Source organism: Pristis pectinata, chromosome 2, assembly GCF_009764475.1.
Source record: "Pristis pectinata isolate sPriPec2 chromosome 2, sPriPec2.1.pri, whole genome shotgun sequence".
NCBI lineage: Eukaryota > Metazoa > Chordata > Chondrichthyes > Rhinopristiformes > Pristidae > Pristis > Pristis pectinata.
In genome coordinates this window covers 89,476,379-89,495,420 of record NC_067406.1, presented here as the reverse complement: position 1 = coordinate 89,495,420, position 19,042 = coordinate 89,476,379, and the positions used below count along the sequence as shown (strand labels likewise).

The following is a 19,042-nucleotide window of genomic DNA, read 5'->3' as shown; positions in this document are numbered from 1 at the left end:
TATTCTAAAGTTCTCCAATCATGCTTTACATATTGTACTTGCAGATGGCACCCGTTTCAAAGTTTGGGACCAATCCTGTAACAAGGTTTCTGATCTGTGTTCTATGCAAAGAGTGGTGGCAAAGTGGAATGGTCTCTTTTAGTGTGTACCTGAACAATCCTATCAGGTCATTTGCTAGAAATCTGTTTGCTGCTTTATCTGTCACTGTCATAAGATCTGTAAAGAATTTGAGTGCATTCATTTGTTATGGTCATAATGGGGAGTGGCAGTGTATGTTTTCTTGAAATGCAATTCACTTCTGGGATTTTGTACAAGACAGTTCTGCAACTGTGAAGCATTATTATTTTGCGTTGTGCACATTGGTACAGTGGCACTACTTTTATTTCCTTTCTATTCTTTATTTCCATTTTAAATGTCTATTGCAGATCTGTGTTACTGCTGTTTTTCATGTCTTTTCTTCTAGAATATGCCTTTAATTATCACACTTTTAAAATAAAAAAAGAGTTTGCTCATTATAAAATTTCAGTATAAGGAATTGTATATTGGAGGTGCCAGTAGAAAGTAACAAAAGGTTATGCAGTAATGTTTGATGACAAGCAATGTTAACCAGCAACAATAATGTGATTTTTTTTCCTCTGGCAATTCCCTTATGCAGGTTTATATGGAGTCATTTGTCCTGTGCATGCCATGAAGCTGCACCCTTTTTTTTGAACCTTGTTCACTTGGGTTACTCACATGTGCTTTTTCTAGTCTGAGAATGAAATTAGTAGACTATTAATTTGGAAGTCAAGTGTAATGGCAAAGGTGAGAAAATACATGTAGATTATATTGTAACCAAAATAATGGATAAACAAAACTTTTCAGACAAAATATTATAAAGTATTTCATACATTATATGGATATATTTTGTACGTATTCCATACACTTGGAAGAGTAATCATTTGGAATATGAAAGAAAATATTAGGCTTACAAGCAAGTTTTCCACAAATTCCTTCAAACTTGAGTGATTCAAACTGAAAACTGAATGAAGGTGATTAGGTTTCTTCATCCTGAAGCTGATGTGCATTTTCCACAGGATGCTTTTATAACCTTTTCAACCTTATGGTTTCAATAGATTCCATTGCCAAGTTTTCCTCAGCTCATTCTTCCATCTGTTTCCTAGTTGTCCAGTATTTTTCAGTCTTCATTTTCAATAACCTGTGAGTTAACCATATTAACCTTTTGTGTTATGGTAAAGTAAGTCACTTCATGATCAGTTTATGCCACAGGCAGATAAGTGTCAGGCCATTTCAGGTGCATCTTTTTGCTAATCTACTGAAAGCTTAAAGTCCAAAGATGCTTTGGAACTTATTCATTTTCCTCATGTCTGTGCTTGGCTCCATAGGTGTGTACACAAATTAATTCTACTACATTAACTTAAGCACACTTATCAGAGATGCTTTTGAAGCCTGTAACATTCATCTGGCTGACAGTGTAGTTGCTGATTATAAGTGCTGTTTTTCCCACCATTGTTGTAAGTAACTGATCCTCTTAATTGAAGCCACCTTTACTATGTTGAGAATTGTATGAGACCATATGAGGCTCCTGCTTTCTATTTGCTGGTTGCATGTTTTAACAGCAAAAGTTGCATCGATAAGGACGAATCCAATGGCAGCATTAATTAAACTTCCATGGTTTAGCACCTATGATGAATGTTGCTAATGCCAATTCTTAAAAGTGCCTTTGAACTCCCTGGTTAGCATTGTAATGACAGAATTGCTATCTGGCTTCATCACTGAAATGCATTGAATAGCATCAAAATGCACTTTTTAATGTGAACTAAACTTGCCGACCGTGGTCTTTTTCGTTGTTTTCAGTGTCACTTATATTTTTAAAACTTTTTCTCGTATTATTTTATTCTTGTTGCTCTTTATTTTTCTTTCCGTATCTGATACTGTCATTACATCCTCTGTTTCCTTAGTCTTTCAATCCCTTTAGTAAAGGAGACATGATGTTGCTATCCCTGATCATTTGTGTTACATTCCCTCATTACAAAGATAGCTCTTTGCGTTTTGAATTGCTTGCTGGACATCCTAAGTAAGTGCATGCCAAATTGTAGTTAATAATCACATTGACCATCTTCTAAATCTACACAAGCAAACTAAGAGGTTAATAAGAAATTAGACATGTCAGTTTAGCTTGCTGCAGTCTTCTCATTTCACCCAAAAAGACATCCATTCAAGAAAATGAAATGGGCATCACCATAGAAAATGGAAGCATGTGGGTCAGCCTCCATAGAAAATTTTGCCTTGCTGGCAGCAAAAATGTAACACTTTATATTTATGCAGTGCTACATTGCATCAATACATCTAAAAGCATCTCGTGCAATGAAATACTTCTAAAGTGCAATGCATTTACAAAAGAGACAAATGCCTCTCGAAGTACTAATTGTTGTATTTTAGGTACAGGCCCTCTTCTCCATACAAGACAGCCAAGATATTGTATTATTCTAATTAGGTCCTCTTGCAACAGTAACATGCATTAATTCCTTTAAAGGAACATTGTAATTTTAAGTACAGGAGGAATTACTGAAGTTTAGATAACTTGGATGCGACTCAAGTTTTATGGCATACAGTATAAATAAATTGATAAAATGTTTTTCTTTTGCATTTTGTGTTTTTGTGTTTATTCCATGAAAGTGTATTTTATTCCATCTCAATCTTTGGGTAGTGATTTATGAATTCAGTAAAAGTGAATTTCCATAACCCAAATGGTGCTAATGTGGGGGTCACCTGTAACAATAACTAATGTACCTGGTCTTTTTTTTGTCCAGACTTAATTTGTTCCATTTATGGACTGATGATGAATATGCTATATTAATACCATAAAGATACATTGTCACCAAAATAATTAATATTTGTGATTAAACTTCCATGATTCCATGTTGGCTTTCATTTGCATCTTGATTAATTTTATTTCTTTGCTATTGTGACATTAAGTGAAATTTGTTGAATAGTATGATTGTGTACCTGGAACAATCCACAACTGAATTTTAATTATTTTGACATATAAAGTCTCTTATATCTTTATATTCCTCCTTGCTTCCATTCTGGTTCTGTGGGTTCTCAGGTGACTGATGAGGCCAAAGTGGGAACTCGAGTTTTCCACAGATGTAGGAGGAAACACCTGGCTGTATGGGTAGATGGGTAATTTGAGGCTGTGCACTCCTTCCAATATTTATGCTGGGCTTCTGTGTGCTCCCAGTTCTGGAATCTATGGGTGAGGAAAGGAAGGTTCTATTCGGCTTTGGGGTAAAATACCTGATCTGCATCCCAGAGATGTAAACTCATCTTTCTGGGCAATGGCCAGGGTATGAACAGAACCCTTGGCAAAGCATAATTGGCAAGGAAGGAGTAGTAAAGGCTAATTCCACTGGGGGTCATCTGACAAAATGCTTGGAATGTGATCTTGTCATAACCAACATTTTGTTGTGTCAGAGAGACAAGTGCAAGGCATTGTGCCAACACCTTCTGTCCAAGTACTGGCACTTGCTAGATTATATCTTGCTGTTATTATTCCACTGACCTCTTGCATTAGTGAATGGATTGTCACAGAAGGAATGAAGACTTGTAAAAAGATGCATAAGATTGGTAAATTGGGTCACTTAATGTTAATTTAGTCATTCATTCACGAAGGTGTTGACAATGCTAATATTTATTGTCCAGACTTAATTGCCCCAACACAGGTAGTTAACAGCACATTTCTGGCATTGTATATAAATAAGACTGGCTTATAAATGTATAAGGATGGCAGGTTTGCTTTATTTTATTTGTGACGATGGAACTCGAACTTTTGACTCTGGAGGAGTAATCCGAATTTTGTTTACCGGTCCAGTAACTTGATCACTATGCCATTGTACTCCTATTTAAGAACAGCCATAATAGCATTCATTACAATTTGTATAATTTATATTATTTCAAATTTGCTTTCATTGTTGTCTATATAGGTTATCATGAATGGACTGGCAGGTTATTTTGCTTTATATATATTCATAGGTTTTACATTTAAGCATTGTCCAAAAGACCTTTAGAATTCTGTTTGCAATCATGCCATTGAGATTTTGTTGTATGTAATTTATTTTTGCCATAATTGAAATACCAGAATTTAGGCAGAGAATTGCAGATCAGTAAATGGTATTGTAATGGTTTTAAGTACTGGACTAGTAATACTGGAGTCATACACCTCTTCTGGATCTTTTTGTCCATATGGCATAATGCCAGCTGAGAAATTTAAATTCTACTAAAGTAATCTGTCAATTCAGAAAGTGTTGGTATCAGTAAGAGTGGGCAGGAAATCCCTAGATTTTTGCGCTGAAATATTTTCTCTTGGCAATGGGGAATTTGGATGATCTGGTGGTCAGACACTGGTGCAGCTGACTTGTTCCACCATTGGACTCTCCACCAAGTCCACGGTAGGAGTAGACTTGTCTTAAATTTGCCAATTAATTTTTTTTGCAGGAAGTGCTTGAATATAGGAAAGTGTTGTACTCTGCAGTTGTACCTGGCCAGTGATTCTCCAGTTCTTGTATTTTCATGGTTACATAGTTATTGCAGCTAGCACATTTTATAAAGGTTAATTAGCTCAATTAAATTCCTGTTGATTATCCCATTTGAAGAATATGAAATTGTCGATCAAATTCAGTACTCCAGAAAGCGCAAGTTTCAATCATGTAAGCACATCTGTTTAAAGTAGTATTTAAAGTATCTGTATACGCTGAGTGGATTAAAAGATCTGCAATATGATTTGTTCTTTTGATTGTTCCTGGATCATTGCCCCGAGAAACTGTTCTGTTAAGCGTGTTCAAAAAATCTAATCAGTTATATTTTGCTGTATAAAATCAATATCAGATGTTGGCTTCAAAAGTAATGCCTCGTATAACATCCCAAATAATCCCACCAAATTCTTCATTCTGCACCTTCCATAAGAAAAAGTTATCATTTTGGCTTAATCATGGCAAAAATGTGGTTGGGATGTTGATATATTAACCTCTACAGTTCTTTGTATAAAAGTGGAATGGTATTATTTTTGCATGTAGATGGGAAATATAGTAAAAGCCTGTTTTACACTTTTTGAGAGATGCCCTTAGTTCACCAAAATTTCCTAGATTCTGGAAGGGTCCCAGCAAACTGGAAAACTGTAAATGTAAAGCTATTCATGAAAAGCGGAAGACAAAGCAGAAAACTAGGCCAGTTGGCCTAACATCTGTCATTGAGAAAATGCTGGCATCCATTGAGTGAGTAGTAGCAGAGTGTTTAGAAAATCAAAATAAAATTAAAATGATTCTGCTTAATTTTATGAAAAGGAGTCATCCTTGACAAGTTCATTCAAATTCTTTTATGTATCAGACAGGTTAGATAAAAAGAAATGTGTAGATTGAGTGCTTTTGGATTTCTGAAAAAGAATGTTGGTAAGGTGCCATGAATTACTGTACAAAGTAAGAGCTCGTGTGTTGTGTATAATGTATTGGCCTGAACAGAAGATTGGTTCTACAGAGAGATTTGGATGTCCTTGAATGCAGGTACAGCAAGTAATTAGGAAGCAGAATATAATGTTCTCCTATGTTGCAAGGGGGGGGATTAAGTATAAAAGTAGGGAAGTATTGCTACAACTTCAGAGGGAGACCATATTTGGTGTACTGGTTCAGTTCTGAGGGACGTACACAGTAGGGGTAGTTTGGACAAGTTTCACTGGGTTGATTCATTAGCTAAAGATGTTGTGATAAACAGTTGAACATGTTGGGCCTATACACATTGGCATTTAGAGTGCAAGGTGACCACAATGAAATGTAAGTGATCTACTTGGAATGGTAGAAATTTGAAGCTTGGCCTTTTCCTCTCCACTCCTCCAAACTTTTCCTCTTTAAGGTATATATCAAATTCTTTTGAAGTTATTATTGGATTGGCTATCATTTAAGTTTTCAGCCTGTGCATTCTGGATCATTATAACTAAATTTTTGCTTCTGATCTTTTATTAATTATATTATAAACCATTCTATGCCAGTGGGAACTGAGTTATTTAGTCTTATTGACATTTTACATGCTTTTAATAAATCTCCCCTTAACCGTCTCTGCTCAAAGGAGTGCAATCCTAATTTCCAGTGTTTGGTGATGCAGATCCTTAATGTGGAAGATTTGTAACGAACTTTGTTTATTTCAGAATGCAGGTACAGCAACTAATTAGGAAGCAGAATATAATGTTGCCTATGTTACGTGGGGGGAGGTGGTGTGGAAGAGGGGATTGATCAAAGTATTTCACCAAAGCGATGTTTTCTCCAGATTAGGTTTTTCAGTTTTCTGTATTATACCTGATGACATTGACCTTAGTGTCAAGGTTCTCTTAATGTATCTTAGTGGGATATCCAAATGAGATGGGTTTTGGAGGGATCCTGGTAGTGTATTGGTTTATTGTTGTCACTTGTACCGAGGTACAGTAGAAAAACTTGCATACCGATCGTGCACGTCAGTTCATTCCACAGTGCAGTTACATTGAGTTAGTACAGAGTGCATTGATGTAGTACAGGTAAAAATAATAATAGTACAGAGTGAAGTGTCACAGCTACCGAGAGAGTGCAGTGCAATAAGGTGCGAGGTCACAACAAGGTATATCGTGGTCATAGTCCATCTCATTGTATAAGGGAAACATTATATAAGGGATTATCATTGTATAGTTTGCAGATTTTAGGGGTGGTTTGGGAAAATTATCAATGTTGGCAGTCGTAGGTTAAGTTCATGTGCTTGGTGAACTTTGCCAGTAGGACTGCATCTTTCGATGAGACCACCATACTAACTGCAAATACTAGAATCCTTTTTTAATACAGCTAATTAAAGAATTTGAAGTATGCAAAAAAAAATTAGGTTAATGTTAGGTTATTCATTGATGTTGAATTTAATTTCTTTTAAGTCAGTCTTTGTGCCTCATTGTAGAGATTTAATCATGTTTCTGGATCGTGGCTGTGCTAATGTTTGGAGCCCAATTTTATTGGAAGTCAAAGTGAGGATCAGGAAGCATTGACTTTATTGGTTGAATGCTTATGGAACAGTAACAGGTGATGACGTACTGCATTTGTTTGTCTTGATAATGCTTGGATTCAGTGCATATACATTCAATTCCATAAACTGCAATTCCATTTTGGATTTGCAGCTGTAGTTTGTGTTTAAATGCTGTGCAACAAAGATGTCAGTATCCTAGTCACGCTATTACATCAAAATCTGAAAGAAGCATGGAACATCCACATAGCAGGTTGGTTGATAAACAAAATGAACTTCTACAATGGTTTCTAATCTGGTTGTGTTTGAACCTGCCATGCTTAGTTGCTGCATCTTTCTTGACTCTGGTATTGTTGCAGAATTTTGTGGCAGTTGTGGAGCCATTTAGTTCTGACTTTTGATCAGTGTTCCTAGCATTCAAGTATCCTTTGTTGTAATTTATCAGATTGGAACTTCATTATTGCATGCATAGTGCTTTTGCTGAGATCTTCTCAATTCCCAGTGAACACTTAGTTTTCAAGTTTAAACTTTATTGGGCAAATGACGAACGTACCAGCCCTTAATGTTACATATTATAATATACAGTTATACTGTTATATGGCAGTCCAGTATTCTTTCAGCTAGCTCATTTTATAGTTATCATTACTGAATGAATTTCCACACTGTGTAGACAGTCTTTTTGGTGATCACTCTTACCAGCAGTCTCCTGAATGGACTTATCTATAATGAGTATATTAGTGAGAATGAGATCATGGAAGTTATTTCCTTTAGTTCTATTGTCATGTCCCTATCTTGATTGCTAGATGTGTCCTTTTAGGGCATGCACCAATTCAGTCAGTATGTTATGGTAATAACTTTCATTAGAAATGAGAGAGCAACATATGCTTGTTCATATGTGTGTAGCCATCCTTATTTTTCTTTATCCTGACTCCCTCTGCTGGTTAATCACTGGTGAATCAGCACTACAGCAACCCATGGTGGACAAATGCAGTGAAATGCATAACGTGATATACTTGCCATGTCTGCTCCTTGTATGTCCATTAACAAGAAAATGCAGGTTATTGGAGCATAAGAAACAACAGCTGGAGGAACTCAGCAGGTCAAACAACATCTGTGGATGCATAGTCAACATTCTGGTCATGACCCTCCATCAGGGCTGAGAGAAAATAGCCGGTATAAGGAGATGAGGGTTGATAGGTGGAACCAGATATTTTGTTGGGGGGGGGGGGGAGGTGATCATGGGCGGATGGAACCAGATGGGGGTGCAGATAGCGAAGGTAGGACTGAGAAAAAGAATCCAGGTTGATAGGTGTGTGGGTGATCGACAGGGGAAATTTGAACAGAGAGAAAATCTCGGGACCAGTAGGAGTGTGAAAGGGACATGGTGCGTGGTTTACCTGAAATTGGAAAATTCAATGTTCGTGCCATTGGATTGTAGGCTACCCAAAAGGAATACGAGGTGCTGTTCTTCTAGTTAGCATTTGACCTCACCATGGCAGTGGAGAAGGCAGAGAACAGATGGGTCAGTGTGGGAATGGGGAGTTGAAGTGACGTGCAACCGTAAGTTCAAGATGGCTGCAGGTCCATTGACAAACAGGCCATTGACACAATGTAGTTACTAACTCCTAAGCTAAGGTTGATTCTTCAACCTCAATAAGTTCAGTGGATTATGCTGCCTGCGTAGAGAACTTTGTTACCAACTGATAAAACACAGTTAGATATGAACAAACGAGAGGTCAAATGTCTCTGGTATCTTCCATTGCTACATAAATTGGCTTGAAGTAATGGATGCTGTTGAGACAGGATGATCATTATTTTGTAGAACAGGTACTGCTGTGGTTTTGTGAAAAGGAACAAAGTTTTCCATGTCTGCCTTCATCTGGAAGAAGATCTAGCAATGTTAGAACTTGCAAAGGCAAGAGGTTATCCATGTGACTGTGTCTATTTTTCTTTGTATTGTGTTGGTCAAAGGTTACTTGTGCTTGGCTGCCTGTCCAGAAATCTGCAGGAGCTTCGGATGTCTGAAATCCTAGACCACTACTTCACTCTTGAACATCTGGACAGGCCTGGTCATGTTATTGTTAGCTCTTAATTGCTCCAGTTATTTGGACATAGTGGAGGAAAAATCAGTCTTGAGTTAGGCTAGCTGAATGCAAGGCTAATGCTTTAAAACAACTTGGCAGGCTTTTTCATTCGTCATGTGAGGTCTGGAATATAAATAAGAACTTAACCAATTTTTGGGCTAAGAGTTCTGTTTTTGTCCAGACTTCCTTGAAAGTTTGCACAACCTTCACAGCTGCACCATTTAGGTGAAGGATGATATGGTTGGGACAAAATATGCTAGAACCTACTTTGTTTTGGGAAGAGCTCAAACTTGTATACAACAAACTTGTCTGACAGAAGCTCTCTTGGTGATCCATAAGATGCAAAACAATGCCTCAGAAGATTTACAGTCCGATCAGTAGTGGTCAATCGTGTAGGAAGCATTTTCGTCACTTTGAGTGGATGTTAATCACTTAAAGAACATGCTCTTTGTCCACTTTAGAACTGTGCATGTGAATGCGCTTCCTTGGCGTAATACCCAGGGCCACGATGCAGAGACGGGTTTGCTTCGAGCATCCTTATGGGGTGCAAACTAATGCTCAAGATATTGAACCTGTTGATGCAGTCCTGGCCTCTAGAGTAACCAAGAGCCTGCACCTTGTGAGAAGTGCCAGGGTGACCCTATATAGGTCAGCCTATTAGCTATTTTGTGAACTTTGTCATCATGATCTAGAACTCCACATAAGAATCGTGATCTGTGGATAGCTGATCCCTTTTATCAAAGAAAGGATGTAATTAATGCATCTCAGTAAGCTGAGCCAGCCCATCAAGGTTAACTCTAATACTTTTGAAAGGACAGGATCCTGTCTTATTTCTGTATCAATACTAGTTGACATAGGTCCCCAGAATGTGATATTTGAAATGCTGCTCCATCATTGTCCATTTCTGTGTTTTTTTGCACGGTAGCCAAGATGGCGCATTGGCATTTGCATGGTCCTGAGAATGTTTGTACGTGATTTCATAGCTGTAGGCTAACAAGGTCAATGTCCAGCACTGGATTCTTAATGCTCCGGAGTTTGGTATCGCGGACTTTGGCCCAGCTGTGGTCAAGAGTGATTCACGATGTCAGCAAGTTGAAAGTTTAACCATATAAATATTGGGAAATTTCTTGAGACCAAAAATTGTTTTGTGCTTTTTCAATTTAAGCATAATTTTGTTCACTTGGATGCCAGGGTTCTAGAAGTGTAAACCATTGAATGTTCTATGCCCAGAGGTAACTGCAATTCTTCCCTATATAGAACCAGTACAAACAAGTCTTAGACTTTTCCGAATAATAGTGCGTGAGTCACTGGCTATTCAGAATTTGGTGTTTGCGTTGCTGAAGTGCATCTTCACATTATGAACAGTTTCATTTGGTCTCTGCTAGATAGATGTATCAAGCTGACAGGTTGATGAGGAAATGTCCATAATTTGGCAAACCCAGGAATGTCCCCATTTCTGCCATGTTGATTGGCGCTGGTGTGATAACAGCAGCATTCACTTTGCTCTGAGTGAGGTACAGACCCCCAGTGTCAATTTAATAGCCTTGGCATTCCATGATCTTTACAGAAATTTGCATTTTGGTACCTTCACTGGTTCTGTGTATCTGCAATCTGGACATGATTATCTCCAGGGTTGTGATGTGCTCTGTTACAAATGTACTGAAATCCTAGATATCAAGCATACAACAGTCCAGGCCTAGAGCCCAAAAAAGCTGAATATATTTGCCTTTTTCTCATCTGCAACACCATTTGTTACTAACCACCTTTAAGCATATTTCAAATAAGAATCGAAGTCTCTTGATTTCAATAATTATGATACCTGCCCAATTGTTGATATTTACTGCTCTGCTGTTTTTTGACTGCAGAGACGACACCGTGGCTGACTTGCTCACTCCAAAATGTGTAGGGCATTTTGTGCTAGCTAGGTCAAGATAGTTTTGCCTCATTGCTACTAATCTTCATAAATATGCGGCAAGTGTGACTCATGCTTGTTTGTTTTGTGGCCATCTTTTATTTCACTCCTACCCTTGCTCCTGATTTTCCCACCTGGTAAGCCAGCCCTGTCAGCTTCAGTGTTGAACTGCACAGCTAAGTCTCGGTAAACTACATTTACAACCGGATCTTTCTTAGCATAGAACCATAGAAAACTACAGCACAGAAATGGTGTATCCTTGTGTATACACCATTTTCTTGGTGTACGTGGAAGTTTTCTTGCCTCGATTGCTTTTTGTATCTTCCACATTTTCCAAATAATTGACATGGAGGGTTTATATTTGAATTTTAAGCATTACATAGAAATTGCCACATGTAAATAATTTCTAATAACATTATTAATATTTGTATTAGTTCATTAGTCTACTCCATGAATAGCAGCAACTAGATTATTGATTACAGTAAAGTAGAATGTGGATTGTTTTATTTGTAACTTTCATAACAAACTTTTAGAAAGTGTTTTAAAACTGATCGATTGAAAGATTTTGGGTCATGCTAATTTTCTCTGCAGTTATGCCATAAACGTATCATTTAGCCCAACCAATCAATGCCAGTGATTTCACTCCACTCAATCCTCTACCCATCATTTCTTATCTAAACATATGGTAATCTCCAAATCCTTTCTCCCTTTATGTTCTTGCCTAGTTTATCCTTGTGTATACATTATTTTCTTCAGCTGCTGCCGGTGACTCTGTTTTACATTCTCACCACGATTTGAGAAATGAAATCTTTTCTAAATTCACTTGCATTTATTAGTGACCTTATCCTCTTGGTATAGCAAGAGCTCTACTCTAGCAGCTGTATAAAAACATTTCATACTTTTATAGACCTCTTGCATCATCTCTCAGCTGCCTTTTCTCAAGGGCAAAGAGACTTGAGTCTTTTTATCCTTTCCTGATGTGTGTATCCTTGCATTTTTCGTATCTTTTATGTAATTCTTTTTGGTACCCTCTCCAGGTTCCCAGAGTCCTTATAACCTGATGACCAGAACTGTGTGTACTATTCTAAATGTGGTTTAACCATGTTTCAATATAGACTTAACATTGTTACTTTTCAATTCTTTTCTTGTAGAAATCAATCCTAGTGCATTGTTTGTACTTTTTTTTATTGACTTGTGTACCTGTGGCATGACTAAGTGATTTTTGGTATATTTGAATTCTAAGATCCCTTTGTTCCTACATCCCACTGAGGCTTTTATATAATGTGATCTCACTACTCTTCCCAAAATATACCTGCTCACATTTATTGAATTTCATTTGCCACTTTTTGCCCCATTCTGCAAGTTTGTTAATGGCCTGTTTATTTGTTATTGTCCTTGGTGATTACCACCCTCTGCAGATTTAGAAATCTGTTCTTGTTTGCTTTTTTGAGTGGAAAATTGCTTTGCACTTCAAAGAATTTTTAAACACATGCTGTTGTACAATGCATCCTGTAGCATTGTTTTGGATGGTGAATAAATCCCATCTTCTCCATTTGCTCAGATGTTGAATCCCAGCCCTGTTACTTTAGAACAACAAAGTCCTTCCTCACACTCACCTCCACCACACCCGCCCCCCCCCCCCCCCCCCCCATCACACACACAAACCTCCATCACTGCTTTGACATTGAGGTTAACCATGAACCAAAGAAGCAAAGGCAGCAACAGAGCTCCTCCGACCTAACGTCTAATGATGTGGATTGTGACCAATGGGTGTTCAGCCGATGATGCATGAACCCTGTCCCTCTATCCTCAATGTCATGAAATCTGCAGGAACCCTTGAAGGAGAAAGGGTGAGGTGTTTGGGTGGGCAGGGGATTGTGTGATTGGTGGGGAAATGAGACATGCAGTAGAGTCACAACCTCTCCCAGGCATAACTGAAGTTGGCTTCTTTCATAAAAAGCCATTATCTGCTTTGGTTTTCTGGTTACTGGTTTGGCGTAATGCCGTAGTATCATAGCTGGTGGAAATCACTTGAACTCTGCATTTGCAGCTATGTTCGATCCAATGCAGTGTATTGCCCCAAAAATGACCTGGTTTATTTGTGTGTCCTGGTCATTAACACCTGGGGCAGGTGGAGAATTAGGGGTGCCTTGATCTGGACCTGCTCACCAGACTTGCTGAAATGGAGATATGAGAGTAGAATTTTAAGAGTGGGGGTGAGCTAAGGTGCTGGGGAAGAATAAGCCCAGAGAGGAACTTGATCCTGATTCAAATTTTAAATTGGATCATTAAGGTTATAAAAGCTTAGCATTTTCAATTTCACCATCTATGATATTGTGTTGGGATTCTATTGATTTTTAAAAACTAAAGAACCCCATAGATGTCTTGAGAATTGTCCAATTAGAGCACCAAAGACAGAATTAAAATTTGTGTAATTCAATGGTAAAGTAATTGTTTTGAGTTGTCTAAGTAAAAACTTTGTTTAAATGTGTTACAGGTGGATTCTCTATAGTGTTCTTAGTTCGAACTCATAATGGTGTTCGCTGTGCCCTGAAGCGCATGTATGTTAATGATGCACATGATTTGAATATCTGCAAAAGAGAGGTTACTATTATGGTATGTAAATTTTTAATTCTGGGGCAACACATTGAAAGAAACTGTAATTAGTGTTGAGGTTCTGGTGATTACTTTCAAATCTCCTATATGGTAGATAGTTTTTAAAGCCATAAATTCTGAGATGTCTGCATGTGTGCTGTTGAATGTGAAGTCCCGCACTTGTGCATGACAAGTGCCCCATTTGTCAGTTGTCTCTAGCTGGTTTTCTGTGAGATTGCTCACATTACCCTGGGCAATAGCCTTTTGGATGGCTTCTCCTTGTTTGAATGAGGTTGTTTACCTGGCCACAAATTGATGGTTTGAGGTTACCCAAGCTCTGATTTGAGTTGAGACATTTGAAAAGAGAAATACTTTTGACCTAGGTTCAATCTTTGATTTTGGTTGTGAGTGGGGAAATGTTAATCCACTACATTGTAGTATCATCTACTGCAGTGTTCTTAATTGGAATATATATATGTAACAAGTCCTATGGTACTTTGTACCATATTGAAATTAGCTCATCTGTTTTCTTTTAGAAAGAGCTTTCAGGCCATAAAAATATTGTGGGTTATTTGGATTGTGGAATTACGTCAATCAGTGATAATGTCTGGGAAGTGCTTATTCTAATGGAATACTGCCGAGGTAAGACTGACTTATTTTAAGTTGACTGCTCATGAAAGTTTTGCGCTTCAAATATTTTGATGCGTTTGTTAACAGTTTTACTACTTTAATTGCATTGCTTTTATTCTATATACTGATAATGAGAAGTTGAGTGCTTTGGACTAAGACATGGCATCAACTGAACTAGGATTATCTCGGATTTTTGTTACCTGTTTCAGTAGTGCAAACATTGGCCAAGTTCACATTTTTATTTAAAGATATCTGCACTCAAAGACTTATCAGAATTAAAAACTAGCATGGCAGTACGTTCATGCTTGCCATGCTGTGAAGGTTCATCAGCTGAACTCGCTGATCCAAAAGGCATATGTCCCTATCAAATGGTTTTAACTACTGTTGTCTGATTTACACCACCAATCTTCCATTCTTCTCTCTCTGCCTCCTCCCCTCCCCACCACCACCATCCCCGCCAGTCCCAAGGGACATATTCTTTTGTAAAATTCTGGTTTGCTTCTCCACTAATTTATTGTCCCCTTCCATGAAACTAATCTGTGTAACTGCTGGACACTGGACCTTTTTACTCTTCCCTTTTCATTGCTCAAGCCCAAGCACATTTTCCAGGTGAAACAGTGATTTTGTTTATACCTCCTGAGTTTAGTATGCTGTATTTGCTGGTCACTGTAACTCTGGGGAGACTAAATGCAGTTTGTGTATTTGATATCACATAAATCTTCAATCTGAAAGCATGATTCCCAGCTTGTGGCTGTGTATTCCTTGAATCCTCCATTCCTCAACCACTCTGACTTCTATCATCAATTTCAATGAAGTGCAATGAAAGATGAGCTCGAGCACTATCTTTTGATGTGGTACATTTTGGGCTTGACTCTGAAGAATTTTTTTTTGTTCTTTTCCCATTTCCCTTTTACCATGGTGGAAAAACCCTTGCCTTTGGTTTTAATTTCCCCTTTCCCCTTTCTCTCCCTCTTGGAACTTGTGTTCTGCAGCTTTTACTGATTCTTATAATATCATTGACCTCAAATGTTTTTGTTTTTTCCTTTGCCAACTTTGTCCAAGGGAACCACTTACTGGTCACCCACATCTTTGCCACTCCCACTAATCCACCTGGGTTCTCTCTCCCTTTGTTCACTACCCATCCACCCCCCCCCCCCCCCCCCCCCCCACCTTTCTCTTCTATGTACTAGCTATCTTCCCTTTACACTCTCAGTCATGTTGTAGTGTCTCGACCTGAAATGTTGGCCACCTCTTTGCCTTTACAGATTGTGCTTTACCCACTGAGTTCTTCCTGCAGTTTGCTTTTTGAACTATTTTTTTGTTCAAATGTTAAAAGTTGAAGGCATTCATAGTGTGATGGAAGTATTGTCTTGATAATAAGTGATGTCAATATTTACCACTGTTACCCTAAAACTTTAAGCAACTTCTGAAATCTGTTCAGTTAAATGTGGAAACCAGAGCTTGCTGTTAGTGATATCTAGTTCCTCCACAGGATGTGCTGTTAAAATCATTGCAGATGGGAATCTTATTAAAGTTATTGAATAGATAAATGCTTCACCCTTTTGCTCATTATTTTCTCTAAAAACTTTATGGGTCAGGGAATTCGAGTGAGGCATAACTGCATTTCCAAAGCCATAATTAATTAAATTAAATGCTGGCTCAGTCCCTGAAGCCCACATCACTTGAATAAATATTTAAAACAAAATTTACAACTGAAAAACATTGGCCCTGAAAATCCAATTTAGCATGGAGTCTATTTCTCATTTATTTCAAAATTCCACAATTTTTAATGGCACATTGGCTTCCAAGTTGGTCTCATGTTCTGATCTTTATTTTGGTTTCTGTACTTTAAGTAGTTACAAAGTTAACATTTCAGTTTTTGCTGCTTGAGAATTTTTCAATATGATTGCACAGCTGGTTTGATGACATGATGTTGGATGCCAGAGATCCTGTGTACTGATGCCATGATGATATTCAAAGTTGAGAGGTGATTTCGACATCACTATTCATTACACCTTTGTACGCAGCTTTCTTTGAGGTCAACGACAAAAACTTTGCTACTGCTCAGAAGTTCGAGCTGCATCTTTCTGCACAAACTGCAGATCTTAATTTTTTTAGATTTGCTACTGTTTTTAGTTGAAGTCTTGAAGTATGTTAGTACTCCATATTAAATGCTTTTTAAATATGAAATGAAAATTTTACATGATGTGCATTGTGGTATAATTTATACTTGTGTCATATTTTGTGTTGCTTGTTAAAGACCCTTTGAAACTCCAATTGTGGGTCTCAGACTTACAAACTTGATGTGTACTATTTTGAAATAAAAGCCACTGATTTTTGCAGAACTGTAAGCCAAACTTTATTTATTTGATAGCGGGTCAAGTAGTGAACCAAATGAATCAGAGGCTGCAGACAGGTTTTACTGAAACGGAAATTCTGCAAATTTTCTGTGATACCTGTGAAGCTGTTGCAAGGCTGCATCAGTGCAAAACCCCAATCATTCACAGGGATCTAAAGGTAAGAATTGCTTTGTGGCAAACATTTTACTTAATGGTGAAAAATCACAATATATTGTATGAAATTGATATTCCATGAATTGAACTGTAGTTTGTTTTACAGATCTTATTCTATCATATTTTGGATATGCGAGTCATACCTAGATGCTAGTTAAAATGCTCTGCATATTATGTTTTTGTAGAGTGCAAGAAACTCTCTGATTTGACCCTCAGTGTTTTAAAAGATTGAAGCCAATTGTAGAACCTGTACTTGATTCCAGTGCTCCCAGGCTTAGGGAGTGGTTCAGTAAGGATTCCTTCCCTTATTGCTTGCTTCTAAACAAGATTATAGATATTCAGACAGGATTAGACTTGGCTGCAGTAGCTTTTGAATTAAAAACTTTCTAAAGTTTAATGCAATTTTTTGAGCAAAATGGGATTGCTGCCATCCTTGGAGCCTTGTCCTATCCTGAGTGCCTGCAGGGCAAAACTAAATGTAGAAAATTGAGGAGAACAAATGAGTCTTGGTGTGAATGTTACTCTGACCTAGTATAGTGCTTATTTAAGGGACCAGGAAATGAATTTAAACAGAAAATGTTTATAATAAAATATAAAGTAATACCCTTTGGGGGAAAATAAGGAAAGGAGTTGCATAGGCTTGCAAACAGACCAAAGCAAACTTGAATTAAGATGATAACACAAGTTCATTTTCAATAATCAGATAATGTAAGTTGACAAAACATCTAGTCTTGACTATATCAACAAAGCTCTCCAACTTTGGTAGTTTGAAATCATCCAAAACTCTACATCCTTCGTTCTAAGTCTTGTTCATTACATCCCTATTCTTGACCTGTATTGACTTTAATTTAAGCAGAACCTCAAATTTACACTTCAGTCCTATTTTCAGTTCCCCATAAGGCTCTCTATCTTCGATAGTCTCCAGCCCAGTACCCCTCTGAAATCTCCAGTTCCAAGTTCTCTTATCCTTTAATTTCTCCATAATTGGCAGCCATAATTTTAGCTGCTGAGGCATTAAACTCAACTTTGTTTTGATACACAACTGGTTACAGGTTTCCAGTCATAACCACATTTAAAGTAAGATTTCCCATGCACAAAACCATGATGATTCCCCCTAATCAGTCCCTGTAGTTTCCTGGCTTATCCCTACCACCCTTGAATATGGAATCAATATTAGCTACTCTCCAGTCTTCTGGCACCTCACCCACTGCCAAAGATGATGCAAAAATATCTGACAGAGCTCTAGCAGTCTGTTCCCTTCCCATAACACCCTGGGATAGATTTCATCAGGCGGTTGAGATTTGTCCACTTCACTGTGCAATATCTCTCTCACTTTCTCTTTCCTGATGCAGATAGTCAGCATACATCTTTACTCTCCATCCTCACTAGCCTTCTCCCCGGATGAATACTAATGCGAAGTATTCATTTCAGGAAACCACACATTCCCCGGCTTCGTGCATCTACTTCCTTTCTGGTCCCTGAAGGGACCTACTCTTTACCTAGCTACCCTCTGGAATTCTCAACTACTGTTGACCAGGGCCATTTGATGTCCCATTTTTGGCCTCTTAATTGCTTTAAGATTTCTAAGTAAGATTTGTTTCTGCACGCCTTTTCCAATTTGATTTGTAAGCATGTATTTACTTACTGTTTAGAAGCAAGGAAGAATCTGCTTCCTGCACGTCTGATTGTACCATACGTTTTGTAAAACTAAGTATGTGCCCTTTCGAGTCCAGCTGGTATGGTATTTGATTTACACTTGTGTTTCCACATTGTGGAACTGAAACCTTAGTGCCTTTTTAAGTCACCTATGTTCTGTTGCTGCTGGCTCTTTTTCCATGAGAATTTCTTCAACAACTAGGTAGCCAAAATAACATTTTAAAATATTGTTAGCTACTTCCTCTGGCAGCTTGTTCCTCCACCCTCTGGAGAAGTTGCCCCTCATGTCCCTTTTAAATCTTTCCTATCAACTTAAAACCTATGCCCTCTAGTTTTTGGTTCCCTTTCCCTGGGGGAAAAAGACTGCATTCACCCTATCTATGCCTCCCATGATTTGAAACACCTCTATAAAGACACCCCTCAGTCTTCTACGTTCCAAGGTATAAAGTCCTAGCCTGTCCAACCTCTCCCTTAGCTCAGGCCCTTGTGTCCTGGCAACATTCTTGTAAATCTTCTCTGCACTCTTTTTAGCCTAATGCTGTCTTTCCCATAACAGTGAGACCAAAACTCCCAAGTGCAGCCTCAGTATTGTCTAGTACAACTGCAACATAATGTCCCTACTCTTA

The 19,042-nt window shown here is 38.0% G+C and overlaps 1 protein-coding gene across 4 annotated transcripts in view; it reads left to right on the top strand.

Annotated features, from left to right (window-relative positions):
- The window catches only part of bmp2k (BMP2 inducible kinase), a 59,905-nt gene that overhangs the window by 3,006 nt on the left and 37,857 nt on the right, over nucleotides 1-19,042 (top strand). For all 4 annotated transcript variants that reach the window (XM_052044301.1, XM_052044293.1, XM_052044318.1 and 1 more), the window contains exons 2-4: nucleotides 13,520-13,638; nucleotides 14,154-14,259; nucleotides 16,622-16,764. In XM_052044301.1, the coding sequence (XP_051900261.1) occupies nucleotides 13,520-13,638; nucleotides 14,154-14,259; nucleotides 16,622-16,764 (368 nt within the window). The remainder of the gene's footprint in view (nucleotides 1-13,519; nucleotides 13,639-14,153; nucleotides 14,260-16,621; nucleotides 16,765-19,042) is intronic.